The sequence below is a fragment of the Pseudorca crassidens genome, chromosome 13 (genome assembly GCF_039906515.1).
Source record: "Pseudorca crassidens isolate mPseCra1 chromosome 13, mPseCra1.hap1, whole genome shotgun sequence".
In the NCBI taxonomy this organism is placed as follows: Eukaryota; Metazoa; Chordata; class Mammalia; order Artiodactyla; family Delphinidae; genus Pseudorca; species Pseudorca crassidens.
Genome location: NC_090308.1, coordinates 37,749,489 through 37,773,480, shown reverse-complemented (window position 1 = coordinate 37,773,480; position 23,992 = coordinate 37,749,489). Strand labels below are relative to the sequence as shown.

General features: G+C 35.5%; 1 protein-coding gene across 17 annotated transcripts in view; it reads right to left on the bottom strand.

Annotated features, from left to right (window-relative positions):
- Window positions 1–23,992, bottom strand: part of TRDN (triadin) — a 373,079-nt gene that overhangs the window by 260,651 nt on the left and 88,436 nt on the right. For 16 of the 17 annotated variants that reach the window (XM_067702214.1, XM_067702210.1, XM_067702208.1 and 13 more), the window contains exons 5-7: window positions 15,880–15,939; window positions 6,024–6,077; window positions 2,546–2,605 (exon numbers count right to left, since the gene is read on the bottom strand). In XM_067702214.1, the coding sequence (XP_067558315.1) occupies window positions 2,546–2,605; window positions 6,024–6,077; window positions 15,880–15,939 (174 nt within the window). The remainder of the gene's footprint in view (window positions 1–2,545; window positions 2,606–6,023; window positions 6,078–15,879; window positions 15,940–23,992) is intronic. The other variant, XM_067702211.1, reaches the window with a different exon arrangement.

The window sequence follows — 23,992 nt, the reverse complement described above, 5'->3', positions numbered from 1 at the left end:
AACTGAAAGGAAAAACACACTAGAAGGAATTAACAGCTGACTAGGTGATACAGAAGAATGCTTAAGAGATCTGGAAAATAAAATAATGGAAATCACCCAATCAGAACAGCAAAAAGAAAAACAATTTAAAAAAATGAGAACAGTTTAAGGGACCTCTGAGACAATATTGAACAACCCAGTGTTCACATCATAGGGGTCCCAGGAGAAGAGAGAAAGGGGTCGAAAATGTATTTGAGGACATTATGGCTGAAAACTTCCTGAACCTGAAGAAGGAAACAGATATCCAGGTACAGGAAGCACAGAGGGTCCCAAAGAAGATGAACATCCAAACATATCATAATTAAAATGGAAAATATTAAAGATAGAGAATTCTAAAAGAGCAAGAAAAAAACAAAGAGTCGTACAAGGGAATCCCTATAAGGCTATCAGATGATTTTTCTGCAGAAACTTTGCAGGCCGGAAGAGAATGACCTGATATATTTAAAGTGCTGAAAGTAAAAAACCTACAACCTAGGATATTCTATCCAGCAAGACTATCATTTACAACTGAAGGAAGATAAAGAACTTCTCAGAAAAGCAAAAACTAAAATAGTTCATCAAGACTAAATAGGCCCTAAAAGAAACATTGAAGGGTCTTCTCTAAGTGGAAAAGAAAAAGCTACAAGAAATAATAATCTATAGGAAAAGAAAAATCCCACTAGTAAAGGCAAATGTATAGTAAAGGCTGTGGATCAACCACTTAAATAAGCTAGTACAAAGATTAAAAGACAAAAAACTCATGAATTCATCTATAACTGCAATAAATGGTTAAGGTATAAGCATGAAAATGTAAAACATGACATTAAAAACACAAAACGTGGGGCACTCACAGATATAGAGAACAAGTTAGTAGTTTACCAGTTGGGAGAGTGAAGGGAAAAGGGGCAAGATAGGAGTAGGGGAGTAAGAGGTACAACCCATTACATGTAAAGTAAATAAGGTACATGGATACAATACAGGAATATAGCCAATATTTTATAATAATTTTAAATGGAATATAATCTATGAAAATTTTGAATCATTATGTTGTATACCTGAAACTAATATAATATTGTAAATCAACTATACTTCTATAAAAAACATTAAATTTTTTAATTAAAATTAAAACATAAAAATATTAAAAAGACAAATATTGTATGACATTTATATATGGAATCTAAAAAATAATACAAATGAACTTATTTATAAAACAGAAAACAGACTCAGTCATAGAAAACAAACTTATAGTTACTAAAGGGCAAGTTGGGGATGGATAAATTAGGAGTATGGATTTAATAGATATACTTTTCTATATAAAAACTAGATAAACAAGGATTTACAGTATAGCACAGGGAACTATAGTCAATATCTTATAATAACCTATAATGGAAAAGAATCAGAAAAATATATTTATATATTTATGACTGAATTGCTTTGCTGTATATCTGAAACTAATACAATATTATAAATCAACTATACTTCAATAAAATATATATATAAATAAAATATGAGGAAGCAATTTGAATTTAGTAGATAAGACTGAACTATCAGAACCTGTATTTTTCTAACATCAAACGATTTGTAGACAAACTTAGAATAAAAACTAGTTGATGTAATCTTCCAAAGTTTATAACATTACATTGATATTCTAACTGATTTTTTCTTTGGTGTATTATCAAGACAGTTAAGGCCCTCAATGCTTAAAATATTGATCAGGTTGATGCATTATCCTTCTTGGAAAAAGAAATCCTTAATTTTAGTGTTCTAAAATTAAATTCAAGGTGTAATACTGATCCAAACTGTAAACCAGATATGTTGCACTGGTTTCCTCTTGTTATAGTAACTACCACAAATTTAGCTGCTTAACCCAGCAACCATTTAATATCTTCTGGTTTCCACGGTTCAAAAGTCTTGCCATAATGTGGCTCAAATAGGTTTTCTGCTTAGGGTCCACAGTGCTAAAATCAAGTTGTCAGCTGGGCTGCATTTCTTACTGGATACTCTGGGGAAGAGTTGGCTTCCACACTTACTCAACATGTTGGCAGAATTCATTCCCTTCTCACACTTTCCATGTACCTCCCTCAATTTCCAAGCAAGTAGTGAGGGCCCAAGTCCTTCTGACACTTCAAATCTTTCTCTTCTGCCCCATCTCTATGTTTTTAAAGGTTTGCGAGATTACACTGAGCCCTGGATAATTCAGGATAATCCCCGTATTTTAGATCCACCTTAACTACTTCTGCAAACTCCTTTTACCATGTAATGTAACCTAGCTCAGGGGATGCCACCAAGGGATGAAGGTAATGGGGACCAAAATTCTGCCCCCCACATATGGGAAAGCTCTTCATTTTCTTCTCACATTTGGAGATGCTCTATTATTTTAAGTATTCAGTTTTATTATTCTTTTAGATATTAAATTTTAAGTGTAAGGCCAAATTAAATTTTATGTAAAGGAAATGGTGAATGCGTACAATCATCCAGCTACCTGTTACTCAAAATGTAATCTTTTAAAGTAAAAAGTATAATTTACCTTTTGCCACTGTCTTTGTTTCTGGTTTTTCTTTTTTCTCAATTTTTTCCTTGTGAATTGCTTTAACAGAAAATTTTATATTAGTATACACTCTTAATAGATTTCAAGCATTTTCTTTACTTCAGTATTATAGCCACCAAAATCATAAGCTAGTTTGAAGATTGATGACATTAATGGGCCCAATTCAGGAATAAAATATTATTAATTTAATAAAAACTGTATAAAACTTAATTTAAAAGACTTGGCATTAAGACTTAGAAAGCATTTTGAAAGCTAGTCTCACCCTCCTGTTTAAAGTTATTATTCTAAGTAGAATTTTAGAATAACAGCTTTCAGGAAAGACAAACAGAGAGAGTAATTTTATAAGAATTTGTTGAAAGATACATCATTTTATCAGGAGGAAGCACTGTCTTTACAATTAAAAGAAATAACTATCAGGACTACAGCTTTGATTAAGAACACTGTGTCTCAACAAGGACACAATTGACTTTTAGGGAACAATTTCTCAGTATGAGGGATTGTCTTATGCACTGAAAAAATGCTTAGCTTCCCTGGTCCCCACTTACCAAATGCCCGTCATTCCAATGACATTTTAACAACCAAAATGTTTCCAAATACTTCCTAAGGGAAGCACCTATGGTTGAGAACCACTAATGGGTTATAAGGTAACCATCAAAGATTACTGATTGAGTGCAACTTCTTAACTGAATGGTACTTCACATGATACCTGAAACATTATACCTTCTAGTTGTTTATGTAATAGATTAATAACAATAATCAATAATTGGTTATAAAACAATATAAATTTATTTTATCAACTTCTATTTTACTTATATAGACTAGTAAAATCTTGTGTCTCTTAATGGTTTAAGTAAAGGAGTTCTGAGAAGTACAACAGTATGAGCAGGTTATCCTCATATCTCAAATGTATTAAACTGCGCGGTTTAGTAGTTTCCCAAATCACCATACATATTTCAACATTTACATAGTATTTATTAGAGAATAATAATGAGAGTTAAAGAAATTATGGAAAATTAAATGATAAGAGATTTTAATTAAAATAGTTGGGTTAAGGAAAGAGCCAAATTATTAGAGTGAAAAATTGGAGCCCTAATTATTTTCATTTCTCTAACTATATAATACAAATACTAATGTCAATCAGTTTTACTTGTATTATAAAAGGAAAATGATGTGCTTAAAATATGTATTTAAATAATTATTCTTTTAAAATACAGTCTATGAATGGTTTCCCCAGAATTTTGGAAAGATGATGTAAGCCTCATAGAAAGCTTAGGGCACAATGTCCAGTTGAAGTCCATGAGATCATGGCGGCTGCAGAGTTACCAAGACAGCAGTTTCCTTCCCCTCCAGGGTTTCAGCCTTTCCACCTCTCAGCCTGGCCCATAGTCATCTCCACTACCATTTGGGGTTATGAGTAACAGTTTGGACAATATTCGCTGAAGGAGGGCACAATTCACTCAAGGTCATTGGGCTACAGTATAACTTAGCTCATAAAAAGCAAACTCCTTTAATTGGTATACAGTAAATAAAAGGACACAAGTGTTTTGTTTCTGCTTTTGAATTTGGACAAATTTCCTTCAAATGTATAATTTAGGGGCAACAAATTCTCAATTATTTTTCAATGAAAAGTATTTAGCCATTGTAAAGATGGAAAGAAATCACAAGAAATATCAGATTATTTCATTTAGTCAGAGTACACAGAACCTGATGCCGATAATTCTATATAAGTCAATAGCAGGTAGGAAATGGACACCTGTTTCTAGAACAAAGAAGATGGCTGTATTGAAATTCATGGATATTATCACAAAATAAACATTAATAAAAGAACAACTATGTAATTCATATTTTCAAATGTGAGTTTAGAATAAGGAAGAATGAAGCATGTTTCAACTCATCTGATTCCTAAGCATTGTAAAACATTCTAGCTAAGTGGAATGTTTCACAAAATAAAATTTCTCAGTAGGTTATGTGTATTGTGGATACATAAATCAGCTGAAATTTAGCCTAAATATCCTAGATGTGATCCATTCTAAAACAAGAGCAATCAAATTAAGTTAGAACTTTATTTTACATCATATGTTAAAATAGATTTTTGATGAATTAAAGTTAAATGTGAAATATAAGCCTAATTTTTTAAACTTGAGGAATATTAGTAATTACTGAATTAATCCTTGGATGAAGACTCAAGAGCACAAAATACCAAAAGAAAATATAATCATATCTAGCCCCATAAAAACTTAAGAACTTAAAACACATACATATATCACACATATGCACTCACACATGTTTATTCACACAGATAGAAACCCTTACATTAACTACAAAACTAACTATATAAGAAATATATTTGTAGGGCTTCCCTGGTGGCACAGTGGTTGAGAGTCCGCCTGCTGATACAGGGGACGTGGGTTCGTGCCCCGGTCTGGGAAGATCCCACATGCCGCGGAGCGGCTGGGCCCGTGAGCCATGGCTGCTGAGCCTGCGCGTCCGCAGCCTGTGCTCCACAACGGGAGAGGCCACAACAGTGAGAGGCCCACATACCGCAAAAAAAAAAAAAAAAAAAAGAAATATATTTGTAAACGTAACAGATCAGTGATGTACACCCAAATGACACATACATGTATCATCAGGAGAAATGGGCAGTGAGTGTGAAGAGTTATACAAGAAATATGTATCACTAAAAATCACATTCAGATCCCTCAATCTACAAATAACAAGCAATTAAAAGATATAGTGGAAGAAAATATCTCTATTTAAATACTATGCAGCTTTTTAAAAAGAATGAGGGAAATATCTATTTACTGATATGGAAAGATCTCTAGGGTACATTGTTATAAAGACAGAACATAGGACTAAATTTTGTGTAAAAATAGGGAGAGACAATAATGTATATTGCCTTCTAAATGCATAATGAATTTCTGAAAAGATGCACATAGAGCTCATAAAAGCGGTTTACTGTGTGTATGTGTCGGTAGATAAGGAATGGGATCAGAGTGTGTGGGCAAGGCAGGAGAAAGCTTTTTGCAAGGTACCTTTATGTGTTAAACAATGAGTGTGCATTGCTTATTCTAAACAAATAAAAACTAAAACAGTTTTAAGTCCAGTCTAATATATAATCACAGAATGCAAGTTAAGGTAATAAAGTACACTTCCTTACCTATCAAATAGGCAATTATTTTCTGAAATAATATCCTCATTGTTGGCTAAAGCAATCTCAGAATTGCCAGGGGAAAAACTGATACATTTCCAGAAAGTAAATTGGTAACAGTTTGAGAGTCTTAAGTATTTTATTTCCTTCAACCAAGAAATTGTTCTTTTCACATTCAATTCTAAGGAAAATTATCATAATACAATTTTTAAAAATTAATTCATGGTCATCTAAGTTTGGACACAAAGAAGAAATGGTCAAACGGTGACAGACCAATGAGTAAAAACCACAATAAGAATAACTCCATACCTTTCTTTTCAGGTTTTCCTTTTTCTTTGTCTTTTTCTTTCTCTTTGTGTGTAACTGGAAAGAAATACACAATATTTTTCATTTAAATAAAAAGAATAAAAGATAAGATGATTGAATGGCAGTGTTTGATGTCAAAAACTTATCTACTGCCTTTGGAAATCTTTCTTTAACTAGCATGAGGTTTTACACAGGTTTAAATGTTAAAATAATTATAGATATTTTAAATTTCTATTTTTATTTCATAACCAAGGACAAACTCATACCAAAACCAGGTCTGATTGCAAAGACTACCCCTCAACTTTTCCAAATCTTTAACTTCAATTTAATGAATTGGAAAAGTTTTAAAATGTATTATGCTATCTGCCAAAGAAGCCCAGCTCAATACTGGAGGAACACCAAAACTGTGAAGACAAAAATACAGAAAGAATCTTCTGAACCTGAGGCAAAGAACACTCAACCTACATAGTATATGTTTATCTTCTACAGGAGATTTCCATGCAAGTAGGTTTCGAAAATATACTGGAATGAAACTGGAATGACACCAAACCCTTTCAAAGAAAACAAAATTTAATTCAATATGAGCTATGATTCAATTAATTAATATAGTAGGGCTCAAATTTAAGTTATAATCTTCCCCCATAATTCAGTCATAGCTCTTATCAGTGGTACCTCCAATTATCCAAACTAGAAACTTGGGACTCATCCAGGATTCATCTTTTATTTTTCATTTTTGTCCACTTGCCAAGCTTTTGCAATCCTACCTATTAAATATTCCTTTTACCCATCTTCTTCTATCCAATATTACACTCCCTACTTATCATTTATTTACATGAAAATATAGAAAGAGCACCAGCTATGTGCTAAAGACTTCGCTAGGCAAGACAGACTTCATCCCTATCATTATGATGTCAACAAGCTAATGGATGATGGATACTAAACAAATAATCCCAAAGGTAGTTAATCGCAGTTAGAATAATTGCTGTGAAGAAAATATTCAGGGTAGCATATCAATGTATAAAATGAGACCCAATCTAGTCTGTGTGCTTGGGGAAGGTCTGCTGGTAGAAATGATATTTGAGGATGTGAAAGATGAGAAGAAATTAACCTAGTAGGGGAGTAGGAAGGAGAAAGGGGAAAGAGACCACTTCAAAAGTGGGACTATGATGTCCTTCTTGGGCATATTATTATTATAAATGTTATTACACTAATATCCTGAATAGTGTCTTGAACACTTATATTTTGAGTTTTCTGAGTCTCAGAGTAGCCTTTCTAACATGAAAATCTGATCATACCATTGATCTGATACAAGTGTTAGTATCTCCCTCATTGCTTAGCATGGTAATCTGTCACATGGTAGGTGCTATATCAAATATAAAAATATTTCATTGTTTTAGTGATCTGACATTTGCTTATCAATCCAATCTTACCTACCAGGAATTTCCCCTTGAACTTTACATTCCAGTTATAACAAAATGTTTGGGATTCCATAAACATGCCACATGCCCTCCTAATGCCTTTGCATCTCTGTCTGCTTGTGCCTTCACTTAGATTTCCCACACCCACATTTCCTCTGTTCCATGTACCCTTTCAGTCCTGGCTCAAATGTCTCTTCCTCTGCAGAGGGTTGGTTGATCTCTACTTATTCCATATGCCAACTGCACCATGTGCATAATTCTATCTTATCCATTAAGTAATAATACAGCAATTGTTCATAAATCTGACTTCCAAGAAGGTGAACTCTCTTTAGGGGCTATGCCATATTGTTTTATTTTTGTATCCTGGCTCATCACATGGTGTCTGACTCACAGTGGACTCTTAATAGATATTCTTGAACAAGGGAAATTCTAAAATATTATAAGAAGAGCTATTTTCATCTTCTAGTACAATTCTATTTACTGATGATTTGTATGGATATAATACACACTGCTTGCTTCCAATCATTTAAATATTTTACAATTTGTTAAAATTTCTTTAAACCCAGTGAGAAACAGAAGAGAAAAAAAAATCGTAGATCATCTAGACATTATTTTTCCTTTCCGCATTCAATGGTTCTTCTGGGTTTTCTAAGTTTCTAAGTTCAATATAAAAATCTCACAAAATAAGAGCAGGACATCAGCACTCACACATGGCCACAGATAGCTTACTTCGGTTCTTTTGGCTCACTATTAATTAAGCTGAAAAGCAAAAGAAAATCTTGGCAAAAACAAAGCCTCTTTTAAAGTTTCTCTAGGGGAAAGGAAGTTTGCATGAGATAAGCTGTGCTTTCGAAAAGCTGATTGGCAAGACCCCCAGGAGAAAACCTAATCTGTGTTTCTGCCTCTGTGAAGGACCAGACCTCAGCCACCTCCAACAGCTGGTTGTCCATTCCACTAAAGGATTTTCCGATTGACGTGTGCATGGGTATAAATGGGAGAATTAATACAAAATCAGAAGAGTAAGGGGTCTGAATTCAGGCTCAAATTAGCATATTAATGCCTTATTCCTGTTACCCTGGGGAAAAATCCAGTTCCTCGCAGTCGAAGTTTTGATTTACAGACACAGTGCTGTATGCTGGAATTTCATTATCCTCCTCAGAAATGGTACCATAATACTGCTTAGTGAAGCAGCTGGAACCACATGCTCTAGGGAGCTGTTCAACATGGCAGGGAGCCACTGAAGCTTCTTGGATGGAAACTTCAAACTTTGGCAAGACTGAGCTCAAACACTAAGCTTTGAAATTGCTTTTATCAAAATAGTGCCACCATCAATAACTGCCTTAATAATCCCTCTAAAACAAAAATAATTTGCTGCAACAATTACATTTGCTCATGCATCTCTTTGCTTAGAACTCACAGAAGTTTTCATATGAAAGGAGAAAAAAGTACCTTCCTCGTCACCAGCTCTGTTTGGTAAGTTACATCTTAGCTAGGATAGTTTTAGCTCAGGACAAAATAAGCTTGTTGCACCTGCTAGAGCTTACTTTGTTTGTCATCCTTATTTACAAAAAACAAAATTCCCTTCGGCATGCTGATAATTAAAAACAAATGGAATACACAAGTTGGAATGGCCCTGATGTTTGCCATCTGAGTTGGCATGGCCCTGCTGTTCCTGCACTTGCCCAGACTCTGACCTTTCCCTGGCCAGAACACTCAGCTCAGCTCAACTCTGAAGCACGTCTCACCCTCCCCATATGTTCTCTCTCCAGTACTCTGCCAGCTGTGCTCTGTGCTTTCACAGCTCTTGGCCCTGGCAACCCCCCAGGCGGGCTCTGTGTCCTTTTCTGAAGTGTATCAGAGCTCAGAGTGTGCCTGACCCTGGGTTCCTAACGGGCAAAACACGCTCAAGGGGCCAAGTAGCAGGCATTAGGGGCCAGGTTGTCAGAATCCTTTGCAGATCTCTCTGCTCTGAGTTCAAAACTCAAAAGTGTTGGCATCAAAAGTTTTAAAGTACTGATTTGTATAGGCTACTCTATTCTTCAATTGATGGTTAGCAAGAAAATTTAATTAAGTGAAACTCTGGAACCTCGTATTTGACTCCAGAGCTATTGGACTGGACTAAGCTTGAGTGTATGAAGCAAAAGGAATTGGATAGATAAGCACGTAACAACTACACCTTTGCATTAGAAAACACTTTGGGGAGCACAGCTACCTGTAATAGATTTTGCTGATTTTTCCTTTAATTAATTTCTCTGTTTCTCAGATTTCTGGCACTGCTGTTGAGAGAGGTATTAGCCCTGAAGTGGTCTATAAATTTTAAATAGGTCAACATTTTAAACAGTTTCATAAAATTCATATACACACGTTTCAATTCATCATTTTTTATGAAAGAGCAAGATACATATTCATTTTAAACCATTTAAAATAATTATCCTTTAGCCACCACTAAACAAAAATGCCAGATGTACTCTTGGTTAGTGTATATCTCTGTGTTTCTTTTTTCTTTTTTTGTCGAATTTCCATTCTGTGCTAAGACAAAATGATCTACACACTTTATATGATAATGATGAACTCAGTAGAAAAGCATTCTTGAGTAGAGAAAATTCTCAAAGATTGTATTATTCATTCTTCTTAAAGGAAGAATTTATCATTTTTACTTTAATATAAGTACACAATTTTAGAGCTGATAGGAACCTAAGAGATCTATTAGCCTGAAGTTCTTTGTCCATTGATAAGAAAATACAGCCACATAAGTGTCCATGGCAGAGTAGAAGAAGAATTCAGTTATTATGTTGCTAAACTAGTACTCTCCCCACAAGATTATGCTGCCTTGTCCATCCCACATCCTGGGCAGACTTGTTCTTATGAGCCGAAGTGTACTGACTAGATTCTCCAAGCATGTTATCTACAATCTAACCTACAATAATGCACACACTTCTTTTTCATAATAAAATTACATTTGTTTATGTATTAAAGTGAAGATTAGGCAAATTACCTAAAGTTACAAAGCTCATCTGATACATATGCTTTCAATCACAAAATAGATTTTTTTAATTCTAAAGGATTAGTTTTACTTTCAAGTCTGATGTAATTGTATGGGTAATTGCCCCTTCACCTGGGGCTACATGGCCATAGTCAGAACCATAATGATTTCCTCATAAGCAAACAATCGCTATGCAGAAGGAGATACATAGCTTTGTATAGGGCCTTCCGTTCTCATTTTACAGGTTTATCATTCACAGCAGCCAAAGAAGAAAATAAAATATATTTTGTACTTTACGGAGAAAATTAAGTACAGCTGAGAGGAGGCAGAAGTAAATTTATACAACACAGGCTAACTAAATTAACCTGTGGGCTCTGAGAGCATTTTCACAAAGGGCTCCAGGATATTTAGACACATTTTAACGTCCTGCCCTCTTTGGCTTTTGAGCCTCATCTTCAGCCCTATGCCTTTGCCAGCCTATGATTCCGGTCCTTTAATTGTCCCTCAGAAAGGATCCTAAACCAGTCAATCAGGATGAGTGTTCTCTATTAACCCTTTTGAAAAATGTTCCCCTGACTTTGTGCATGTGATACTGTTATGGGTTTAATTACGTTAGCGAGAAAAGATATGCCGACGTCCTAACCTCCTGTACCTCAGAATGTGATCTTATTTGGAAATAGGGTCTTTACAAGAGGTAATCACGTTAAAATCAGGTCAGTAGGGTGGCTCCTAATCCAATATGACTGGTGTCCTTATGAAAAGGGGAAATTTGGACACAGAGACAAATATGCACAGCAAGAAGGGACAGAGATGCAGGGAGAGCACCATTTGAAGGGAAAGGCAGAGACTGGAGTGATTCATCTACAAGCCAGTGAATGCCAGCAAACGCCCCTGAAGCTGGGAAAGGCCTGCAGATTCTCCCTCACAGCCCTCTGAAGGAACTAACCCTGCTAAAACCTTGACTTTGGACTTCTAGCCTCTCTAACTGTGAGACAATACATTTCTGTTATTTTAAGCCTCCCAGTTTTTGGTACTTTGTTACAACAGCCCTAGGAAACGAACACTAACACTAGTCACTGGGCTTCTCTTGTGCTCCTTTAACCAAGTTCCCACCTGGTTCCTTGAGGACTGACCCCTGACCTAGCCATCTGAGTTGGCATCTTAGTTCCCAGTATGGTGTTTGGAACAAAGTAAGTGCAATAAATAAATTAACGTGTATTATTGCCTAACAGCTATAGCAAGTTTTTCTATTTACACCATCTGTCTGCCAGGACACTCCCCCATTCCCACCAACTGGCCCACTCAGATGTCAACTACATGCCATTCATCAGCACACACTCTGCTGTGTAAATTTCCTCACTGTGCCTGAGGGGTCAGCTCTTCAGCGAAACACCTGATAACCTAGGTGGATGTAGCAGACACCTACTGCTCTGAATGCCTAAAAGGCCCTACTTTTGGCTAGGAGCCATCCTAGAGAGACAAAATTCTCTCATCTAGTTATATGTTTATCACCAGGTTCTAGTCTTTTCTGGTTTACTCTGTTCTATGAGTATACTGACATGTTTAATAGTTAAATAGAAGCCTAAACGGTGTCTGAAACCAACAATAGAATTTGCAATTGAAAAAGAAACAAGACAATATGCAATAAAAGAGTAACCACATGGAGGGAAAAAGCAGAGGAAAGTAAAAAAATAAATTACTATTTTTCTCTGGAGAACTGAGTTTTGCTTGTATCTTTCTTTTTTTGCACTTTCCAAATTGTCCAAAGTAATCTGTGTTACTTTAACCTATACTATTATACATTTATTGTGGGTGTTTATGATTACATGTTACAGATAGCTTTTGTTTTAATATGGAGCTCACTGCCAAATTCTTCAGCCTCTGACCAAATAAATTTGACAGTACAATGGCCCAATTAAAGCCACATAATTGTATACACTTGAAAATAAACACAGATTGTCAAAGGAAGAGTTCTCCATAGGAATCAAGTAAATATTAACAAAATAGAGGAAATGAATGCTTTATTAATTCATTCATTAATTATTTCAACATGCATTGAATGTGTTTCATCTGTTTGGCACTTTGCTAGATATTAGAATGATTTTTAATTTAATATAAGGACACAAATTCAGAGCTGATAGAAAGCTGAGAGACCACCGAGCCTGAATCTCTTTGTTCACGAATAAGGAAACACACAATCGTAAATGTCAACATCAACCTAGAACATATAAAAAGACAAACACAGTTCCTGCCCTCAGTGAGCTAGATCAATATACTCACAATTAAAATTTGGTGTCAAAATGCTTTAAAGGCTGAAAGCAAGGATGTAACTGTAGCAAGGAGGGAGTACCTGAATGCCCACAGAGTGAGGGACAGCAAAGGAGGCCTATTGAAGGAACAGATGTTCCATCTGAGAATCAAAGAAACGAGCAGAAGCCTGCCAAGTGGCCGATGGTCAGAGAGAACAGGTATATAAAAGCACAGAGTTATGAGACAGCAGCAGTGCTGGCTTAGGAGCTGCCCAAAAGTTCAGCCTGCCTATGGCATGGGAGGTGTTGGTGGGATGTGGAGTGAGGTGGTGAGGGGAGCAGGGGGAGAGCTGGGAATGCAGGAGGTGGATGAGCTTGCAGAGTAGGGAAGGTAAGTGGCAAAGTGGACAAAGCTGACCACTGGCTATCTATCAGTGATCATATGATAAGGGCCTTTTATGTCATGACAGTGTGGCTTTTATCTCTAAAGCACTGTGACAACAACAAATGGATTTAAGCCCGGAGCGTGATTAGCATGGCTTTCAGGGGTTAATGCAGGGAAATCAGTTAAGAAGTAACTGTCATAACCTAATTGGGAGATGACTGTAGAGGGGATAGTAATGGGAGAGGAGAGGTGAGAATAGACTAAATTATAATTAAGAGAGAGGATGACAAAGGGCCATGCAGGATTGGACTTTGGTATTGAAAGAGACCAACAAGTCTATGGCAGGGATTGGAACTCAAATGCCTTCAGAGATAAAGCAGATAAATAAATGTCTACTCCAGTAGTGATGAGAGTGGAGGAGATTGGTGCAGGTCCCACCTAAAGACATCCAGGTATAAGTTATGTTAACATACTGGTTGGTCAAAGAGAACCTCTGTGGGATATACTTGAACTCCAGGCTAGGTGCTTAATTGAGAATATTAATGAGATGGCTACTCATCTGAAGAGGTTGACTTGAATTCTAGCCTTACCTCCCAAACATTAATGGAACCAGGATGGAGTCCACACATGAATATATATATATATATATTTTAAACCTATCCAGATGATTCTAAAGTCCAGTCAGGATTGAGTACCACTACTGGCCAAAATGACTCCTAGCTTTTTAGCTTGAATAACTTGGGTGAATCGTGATGTTAATTTTCAGGACAAAGAATACGGAAGGATGAAGACATTTTGTGTGATAGAAGTTAATACATCAGCTTCTGCATAATAGATCTCTTTATACTCTGATATTTGCTGGCTTCTCTATAATCATTTCGGGCTACTATTACCTTGGATATAGTGTATCTTTTCTTATAAGAGTTCAAAATGCTTTGATAACAACTTAAATTCCTAACTATCCATCATATATAACCATAACTGACAGAATGTGGCATAGAGAAAACATGTATTTATCTAGACATAGGAACAGCTATAAAACCACATTTATTTTCACTGAACTACTTGGGAATAGAAAGCAGGCATTATTCTATTCTACCTGTATGAGGAAACTAAGCAGTAAAATGAAATTTTTGTTCATATTCACACAAAAAAATGTGGAAAAAAGTATCTCTGAAGCCCATTTCACTGTTGAACAGCTGAAGCTCCATTTTCTCTTTCTTGAGAAACATTCACTTTCCCAAACTATATTTGATCTATTCAGGAAATATATTCAGGTACCAATCTCTAGCCCAGCCTTTGAGGAATTTATTTTAAACTTCAGCCAAATGCACTGTTTTAATTATGCAAGACTCACTAGTTTAAAAAACCCTCTCTACAGCCCACTGCTCAGTCTTTTAACAGCAGGATTCTAATAGAGCCAAGTCCAAAACGCAAATGGTACCATCTGCATCACAACATCCACTCCAGGAGCATTGCTATTAAATTAGTAGTACAGTCTGCAAGATAAAACAGCAGACTCCCCAATCATGTGGAACCAATTGAATTTCTGTTTAACCTCCAGCAGATAGAAACACATAACCAGTTCAGTGATGGCTAGCTTAGTCAATCCGTACCCAAGAGCTGTGTCCAATTTCCCTGACCAAAGGAATTAAGAACGAAAAAAAAGGGAAAAGGAACAGAAATAAGACATTAGTTCCCTGAGTACAAATATAAATAGGTTTCAGTTGAGTAAACTTCATTGTCCCTGGTTGTATAAGGATTGGCTGACCAATCTGGAACTAATTCAAATATTAGGATTAAAGACATAATATCTGCAGAATGATTTGAGCTCTTCACAAAAAGGAAGTTCATGAAGTATATTAAAAAAGAAAACATGGTATTTTAATGTAGGTTCATGTATTGGTATAATTTCAGGTTAATTAGAACTTCTATTATTTGAAACTATTACTGGCAACTTTGATGTTGGTGCAGGTAATTTTGTACTAGTCAGTTTTTGACATAATAAATATTAGACAACGTTCAATTTTTATCCTAGGAAAATTCTTTCATTTTCAGCTCTATCACACAAATACAGTAATAATGAGACTTTAATTTTTGTCTTAACTCACCCGGTATCACGTGAGACTGGCCATTGGGAAACTTGGGCATATTTAGAAACATGTCCTATCGAATGTTTGTGCTTCCTGTGAGTTTTCTTTTTAAGTTTTATGACTACATGGGTCACTCTTAGAAAAGTGATGCTTGTAAGATGAGCAAGACATTGCTGGCCATTAGTAATGTCCCTCTAATGCAAGATTTCAGTTACTAGATTTAGTTGAGTTGAAAAGGATATTAATCATAATGTTGTCACTGTCCATCTACCCCTTGAGGCTGAGTAAGCAAGCTCTGGGGCCATAGCAGTCTTCAGTGAGATAGTATAATGACTGCATTTCTATGACAAAGATTTTAAAGGTACAGCATGGCATAAAAAAATTCCAGTTAAAAAAAATTGAACTCTGATCTATTATATTAACTGATTAAAGAAGGAAAAATGTTTGCTAATAAGTCAAAAAATATGTTTGTGGTACTATCTCAGTAAGCAAAAGCCAACTGTATCAATAAATAACTGAAAGATTGTAACACATTTTGAAGTTATTTTGATTCCAGTAATTAAATATTATATATTTATACCTGCGGTTTACTTAGAAGTAAACTTACTTAAACACTATCAACAATTAAAGCAAAAGAGCACAAAATATGAAAACTTTCCATTTTCTCATGTAAATATACAAAATATATATCCTGAATAAGAATAAGAATAAACACAAAATTTAACACTTACCTTTAGTTTGTATTTTCCTTTCAGTTTTCTCCTGCTTCTCAGTCTTTTCTTTGTGTATTTCTAGGAAAAAATAGGATATACTTTTAAAAACTCTTTTTGAAAATGTGCAAAATATAAATCATAGCTATGACCTAACCATTATAATTCCAGCATGAAGTCTAAATTATTTTAGCCAACAAATTTAAAGGTATCTAAAAGGAAAGAGTCATTGTAACATACTGCCACATAAATCCCTCATCTATTGAAACAAGGAAAAAATTGGAGTTACCTAAAATTTAGTTATTGAAAAAGCTTAAAAACTTAAATCAATAAATGTTGCCACTGTTTTCAGTGCTGAATCTGATCACAAATTATAATTATGTTCTATTTCAATTACTCTCAATGCATATTAAGACTCCTTAGTAAAAAATATCATTTAGATTTAGGAAGATTTAGTTTTTACATATTAAATTAAGAATTTGTGAAATGAACTGTAACAACTATCTAATAGGAAATATATCTCAGAAGTATTGACTCTAAGCTATGTCTATAATCAAAATTTGGCATTGCATTTAACCAATAATTACTGCATGAAGATATGACACATTTCATAGAATGTTAGTTGTTACATTTTTTCTAAATATCAGGTTTTAACAAATATATTCAATCTGCTGCTGGTTTCAGTAAACATACATTGCCAAGGCTTAGAAAATAAAGTTAATTCTGAAGTTGCAGTTAATTTGGATAGAAGTAAATTTGAGATTAGAGTTTACAAATATGATTACTACCTCTGAAAAGTGACTTAATCTTAAATACCATGGTTTTTCTTAGAAAAATGTTAATGAGTTTTACTTATTTATTTATCACAACTTTATTCCACAGATGGTCTGAGATGGTGCTAATTACTGTATATATTCTAAATTCTCCATTTGTAGATTTGAATTTGCATTTTTATAATTTTTCTAGAAGTCTAAAATCAAGACCAACTATAGGAAAATCCTAAATATCTTCAGAAAAGACAGTTACTGACTTTCATTCACCAGTTAAAGAGATAATCACCACTGTGAAGAGTTCCTCCCCTCATTTTCCCCATTAATCAGTCATACTATTTATAAGGCCACTCCTCTACCCTTATCTCATCCTTGACCTTGAAAATGGCAATAGAGATACAAAAGAGTTAAGATATTCAATTACATTTGTGAAAAAAAGACTTCAAGGTACCAGGAAAGATATCCCAAGGGCTTAGAAACATCCAGCTTCCAGCTTCTCTCCTTCTCCTCATTATTATTATTAGTAATCTCCTCCCTATGTCTCCAAATCCTACTCCAAAGCATGGTTCTTCATCTTAGCATTATTGACTTTTTAGATTGGGGAAATTGTTACTTGGAGGTGGAGTGGGGCTACTCTGCGCACTGTAGAGTATTTAGCAGCATCCCTACTTACTAGATGCTTCTAGCCCCCATCCCCATCCCCAGTCATGACTATAAAAAATGTCTTTAGATATTGTGAAATGACTCCTGTTGGGAACTTGTATCTTTAGAGCAACAGTCCAATCACTCTTTGTCACTGTCTAGACCTACATTTTCCAATGCAGTGTCCACTAGACACGTGTACATATTAAAGACATGATACGTGGTTAGTCCAAATTGAGATGTGCTATAAGTGTAAGTACATAATGAATTATGATGACTTAATATTAAAAAGAATGTAAAATACCTCATTAATAATTTTTATATTAATTACATATAGAATGATATTATTTTGGACATATTGAGTGTGATGGTTTTTATATGTCAACTTGGCTAGGCTACTATCCCAAATCATTCAAATGAACACTAATCTAGAAGTTGCTGTGAAGGTATTTTGCATATGTAATTAAAATGCCTAGTTCATTAGCTTTAAATAAGGTGGTTCTGGATCATCTGGGTGGGCTTGTCTGACTCCACTGGAAGGTCTCAAAAACAAGTTTGAGGTTTCCTGGGAGAGGGAAGAAATTCTTTGGGTGGATGACAGCATTGGTCCATGCCCGTGGGCTCCAGCTCACCCATGATCTTCACTTCTTGACTGCCTGTCCTATGGGTTCTCATTGGCTCAGCCAGTCCCCACAACCACACAGGCCAATTCCTTGTAATAAATGTCTTAATATACCTGTATAATTTCCTACTTTTGCTTCTTTGGTTAAGCCCTGACTGATATTTGGGGTTAAATAATACATGTTATTAAAATTAATTTTGTATTCTTCTTTTTACATTTTTTTAATGTGGCTACTCAAAAAATTTTAAATACATATGTGGCTCACATTATACTAGTTTTAGACAGTACTTGTCTGGTCCTAGGGGTGGGCAAATGACCTTTTCAGGTCATCTACAGGGTTAAATCTTCTACAAGTTAATTTAAAAAAACCCTCAGAATTCTCCCCTGCCAATACCATTCTGCTTCCTCCCTCCTATTTAAACAAACAGAAGCTATGGAGAAGATTGGGGCCTTGTATAACTCAGCCTGATAAAGTAAGTAAAATGCCAAAGATTTAGAGTAGTCTTTGCATGTGCTAAGGGAATCATCCTTAAGAAATAATTTCTTACTCCTGTTAGGGATTAATTTGAATATAGAAATGGGATGAAATTTTCTAAATTAAAAATTTATATGAAATGTTACATCTATTGTGATTGAAAAAGGCCTTAAATATGTCATTGAGAATAATATTTTTCCTTTAGAGGTGTGTGTGTGTGTGTGTGTGTGTGTGTGTGTGTGTTTATATTCCACAGATATCCACTGGGTACTCAGAGGAATAAAAGAGAGATTCTAGAACTCATACAGGAAGATCAGACACGAGTTAGAATCTTCTGAAGGATTAGGTTCAAAAGGCCATTCTGCCTGGGTAATCCTGTCAGAGCCTCCTAGCCTAACTTAACTGGGGAAATACACTGTTTAGACAAGGTGGTGATTTATGGAATTAGACAATCCATGTTGTTTCATGATGGGGTTTCCTGCAAGGTAGGTGAAAGCTTGCACATCAGAGAACAGAAAAAATAACAGTAGTAGAAGAAACCTGGGTTCCCCTTAGCCTTAGCTCTTGTGCACCCAGCAGCAGCCGACCAAAAGGGAATGAGTTCTAGATTATGACCAGAATTGTAATGAGCAGGGATCCATCCTGGAGGGGAAAAACATAAAGTGAAAGAAGACAAATCTCAAAAAGATTGGGATGCAGATCACCACTCAGGAAAAGGCAAGAGGGAAACATATTCCCTCCACTTTTCCCCAAATACACGAAAGGGAGGTAACCTTAAAGTGGGAGGTAAGTCCAGGAATGTTGGTTACACTTCATAATAAGTTTCACTTAAGCAAAAATAAAAATAGATGAAAGTAAAGGAGAATTAGACTTTAAAAAATGATGATAATTTTTATGTTCATTGGTGACATTGGCCTGTAATTTTCTTTTTTGTGGTATCTTTGTCTGGTTTTGGTTTCAGGGTGATGATGGCCTCACAGAATGATTTGGAAGTATTCCTTCCTCTGCAATTTTTTGGAATAGTTTCAACAGGGAAGGTGTTAACTCTTCTCAAAATGTTTGATAGAATTCGCCTGTGAAGCCATCTGGTCCTGGGCTTTTTTTTGTTGGGAGTTTTTAAATCACAGATTCAATTTCAGTACTTGTAATTGGTCTGTTCATATTTTCTATTTCTTCCTGGTTCAGTCTTGGGAGATTGCACCATTCTAAGAATTTGTCCATTTCTTCTAGGTTGTCCCTTTTATTGGCATATAGTTGTTTATAGTAGTGTCTTATGGTCCTCTGTATTTCTGTGGTGTCGGTCGTAACTTCTCCTTTCTCATTTCTGATTTTACTGATTTGGGCCCTATCCCTTTTTTTCTTGATGAGTTTGGCTAAAGGTTTATCAATTTTGTCTTTTCAAAGAACCAGTTTTTCTATTGTTTTCCTCGTCTCAATTTATTTCTGCTCTGATATTTATGATTTCTTTCCTACTACTAACTTTAGGTTTTGTTTGTTCTTCTTTCTCTAGTTGTTTCAGGTGTAAGGTTAGGTTGTTTATTAGAGATTTTTCTTGTGGGATTAACAATATACACACTACTATATATAAAATAGATAACCAACAAGGACCTACTACTGTATAGCATGGGGAACTATACTCAATAGTTTATAAAACCTGTAAGGAAAAAGAATCTGAAAAAGAACATGTATATATATATATATATATATATATATATACATGTATATACATGTATATACCTGTATATACATGTATATACAGCAGAATCACTGCTGTATACCTGAAACTAACACAACATTGTAAATCAATTATACTTCAATAAAAATAAATAAAAAATGATGACAATATATTTCAGAGTGTTTATTTTTTTGTTATAACAAAATTCTTTAATAAGTTTTATAAAAATGAATATTTAAGAATAATTTTTTCACCTTGAATTGTTTTCCTTTTCCACTCCCAATGAAAATATAAAATTATCAGCACCCACACACATATACACCCAAAACTACAGTGACATTCTCTACACAGAACTATATTATAGTTTAAATTGCTGAAAAATCAAGACAGTTCTAAGAAGTGGATGGGTTTTTCTTCCAAAAACAGCTGATATATAGGGAAGCAATTTACATAAAGTTCTGGTCAATGGTTGTCAAAAGTTTCTTAAAGGTTGCATTTCAACTAAAAGAGGATCCAAATTAAGGTTCTCCCTACCCTCACCTTCCTTTGCTAACACCCTCTCAAGGAGTATTTTCTTCCTGCTCCTAAGAGAAAATAAATTTGAACTTTTAAAATATTCTGAAGTTTTCATGCACAGTTGGAGTTTGGGGCAAATGTGTCCAGACCAGCCAGCATTTTCTATAGACATCAACAAAAGCAGGCACTGGGGATTCTGTGCTTTGGGTACAAACCACGGTACAAGGATCCTGGCAGGAAACACGTGCTGAGATTCCTCTACTCTTTCAGAATTTTGGGGGCTGGGGCTTTTGTACCTCGAAAGTTCCCCCAGGGTCCTGCTCAATTTCACAGTCTCAAGAATAGTCCCAACTTTCTATTTTCCTGATTCTGCACTTCAGCTTTATGTAAACTAAGACAGCCCCACTGCTCTGGGCAGATCCCCTCAGATCTCTTATAAGTGGGAGTTGTGGATTAAAACACACACACACACACAGACACACACACACACAGACACAAATCTCTACAGCTCATGATGAAATATAATGACTTACATAGACGTTGTTTTGCAGGAACATCATCAACTATTTTTAACTGATGATTACTTGAAGACTGTTAGTATCTCTGTACAGGAAGTGCAGACAAGCACAGCTAACCTTGTAAAGTCATACACACATACATTTCTTTGCTTACAGAAGACAAAAGAAATTTATTTCTGATGATTCTGAAAGGGAGCAGATTTCACTACCTCAAAATATATCTCTTTGGCATAAGGATTATTTTTCAGCTAAATGCAATCAAAGCCCAGCAGGGGCTTCCCTGGTGGCGCAGTGGTTGAGAGTCTGCCTGCCAATGCAGGGGACACGGGTTCATGCCCCGGTTTGGGAAGATCCCACATGCCGCGGAGCGGCTAGGCCCGTGAGCCATGGCCGCTGAGCCTGCGCGTCCGGAGCCTGTGCTCCGCAATGGGAGAGACCACAACTGTGAGAGGCCCGCGTACCGCAAAAAAAAAAAAAAAAAGAAAAAGCCCAGCAGGAAAAGCTGTTAATCTTCCCCTCAACCGCCTAAATTTACATTGGAAAGGGGTCCTGTACCAAGGAGAGAGCTATTACCAGAGATACCAAGAAACTTATCTGCATAACATGACACTCTTTGTTTTCCAAACGCCTACTCTCCCTTCCTGTGAAATAGCCTTCCTTCCTTTTGTATACTCAGACCCCTCCTATTTTCCTTAGCTCAGGATGTTATTTATATATGTCTCAATTACCTGGCTGCCCTTTAAGTCTCATATTTTTATGTGGCTCCCGTATGTATGAACAATGTTTATTTTTCTCCCGTTAATCTGTCTTATATCAATTTAATTATTAGACCAGCCATAGAACCTAGACAGGAAGAAGGAAAAATTTTCTGCGCCTACAATTCAAACTTAAGGATAAATTAAATGTCTCTGCATGTTTTATTGCAACATTACATTTTCTTTGGGGATTGTGTTACATCACTATGGTCACTGTCTCTGGCTAACAGATGCCCAAAGAATCCAATGTAGCCTCTACACAGTGTGCTAGTTCTGTCTCCTTACACTTTAGCCAGGAAATGATGACCATTCAGGCTCCTGCCCAATTGAGTAACAGCATGATACCAATTTAGACTTCAGAAGGATATTTTTCTCATAAGCAGATGATGCCTAATTTTTTACCCTCAATTATTCTTGCCCGCAAAGAACTATTTGTGTAAGAATGGAAAATTAAATGTAAAAGAGTCAAGTCAGTAAGTGGAAATTTATTACCCTATGGTTTTCGGCAAACTTCAAAGAAAAATAAAATTTCTTATATTAATACTATCTTCTAGTTATTCAATAATTTCTATGGACAGGTAAATGCCTCTATCTTATGCAACATAACAGTAATGTATAGTAGGTTAAATTTCATTTAATCTTTTGCATTCTTTAAGAACAGTTCACTTAAACTGAACCAATTCTGGATACAAGGGACAAAGAAGGTCAAAGTGGTCATTATTTACCTCCAAATGTATGTGCTTTGCCAATAGGTTAGAGTCCAACCTGAGAACATGATAAGTCTCAGCAACAGATTCTAGTTGGAATGATAAGCCATTTTGGTAACAGTAAACCTCAAAGATTGTTTTGTGGCTTAGAAAGCACAGAGGTCAAAGTATCTCAATCCAAGTGTGAGACTGTCCAAGGTCCTTAAAGGTACAATGGTCAATTTGAATTTTGATAAATGGAGAAGGGAAAAATAAATGAAGAGTGACAGCTCAATGTGTCAGGAAGCAATGAAAAGGATCCCTTTGTTTTCCTGAGTTATTGGTAACCTTACCTATAACTCCACTAGTGTTTACTCTGTTCATTATGATATGAGGGGCACTCAAGAGAAGGGGCAAGTTACTTCCAAAGAAGATGGGAAGTGTATTCTGACTTCTTTCACTAGTCCTGGTTTTCCCCTATCCCCTTTCTCATTATCTGTAGGGAAGTATATGTGAATATGAGAAGTGGAGAAAAGAGTAGAAGTCTCCTTTTAGATACTTATTGTTATTATTCATCTCCCATTCTAAAACCAATACTTCATCATGCTAGGCTTTATTTTATTATTTTTTTAAACATCTTTATTGAAGTAAAATTGCTTTACATTGTTGTGTTAGTTTCTGCTGTATAACAAAGTGAATCAGCTATACGTATACTTATATCCCCATATCCTCTCCCTCTTGCATCTCCCTCCCACCCTCCCTACCCCACCCCTCTAGGTGGTCACAAAGCACCGAGTTGATCTCCCTGTGCTATGCCCCTGCTTCCTACTAGCTATCTGTTTTACATTTGGTAGTGTATACATGTCAGTGCCACTCTCTCACTTCATCCCAGCTAACACTTCCCCCTCTCCATGTCCTCAAGTCCATTCTCTACGTCTGCATCTTTATTCCCGTCCTGCCCCTAGGTCCTTCAGAACCATTTTTTTTTTTAGATTCCATATATATGTGTTAGTATACTGTATTTATTTTTCTCTTCCTGACTTTCTTCACTCTGTATGACAGACTCTAGGTCCATCCACCTCACTACAAATAACTCAATTTAATGCATTTTTTTAATTAAAGGAACTCAAAGAATTTAAACTCTGGTTTTCATGCTTTATAACTCAACGGTGATAACCAAAAAATATACCCTCCTAAATCAGGCTGTTTTTCTAAAGTCTAATGCCAAATAAGCAATTGGGTTAGAGTCCAATGTCTCTGAAGAGGTATTAGTCTCAGCACCAGACTTGTGAAGTGCTGGGAAACAAGAGAAGCAGATATAATAATGCATTGTTTTGCTGAGAAAAAATAAAAAACTAGTATTATTTAGAGTATTCATTATTTCTGGATTGCAATGGTCATTAAATGATTATTTGAATTGTCGTACAAAAGATGGCATAAATCAATAGTATTCTAGTGTAATTAAAAATGCATTT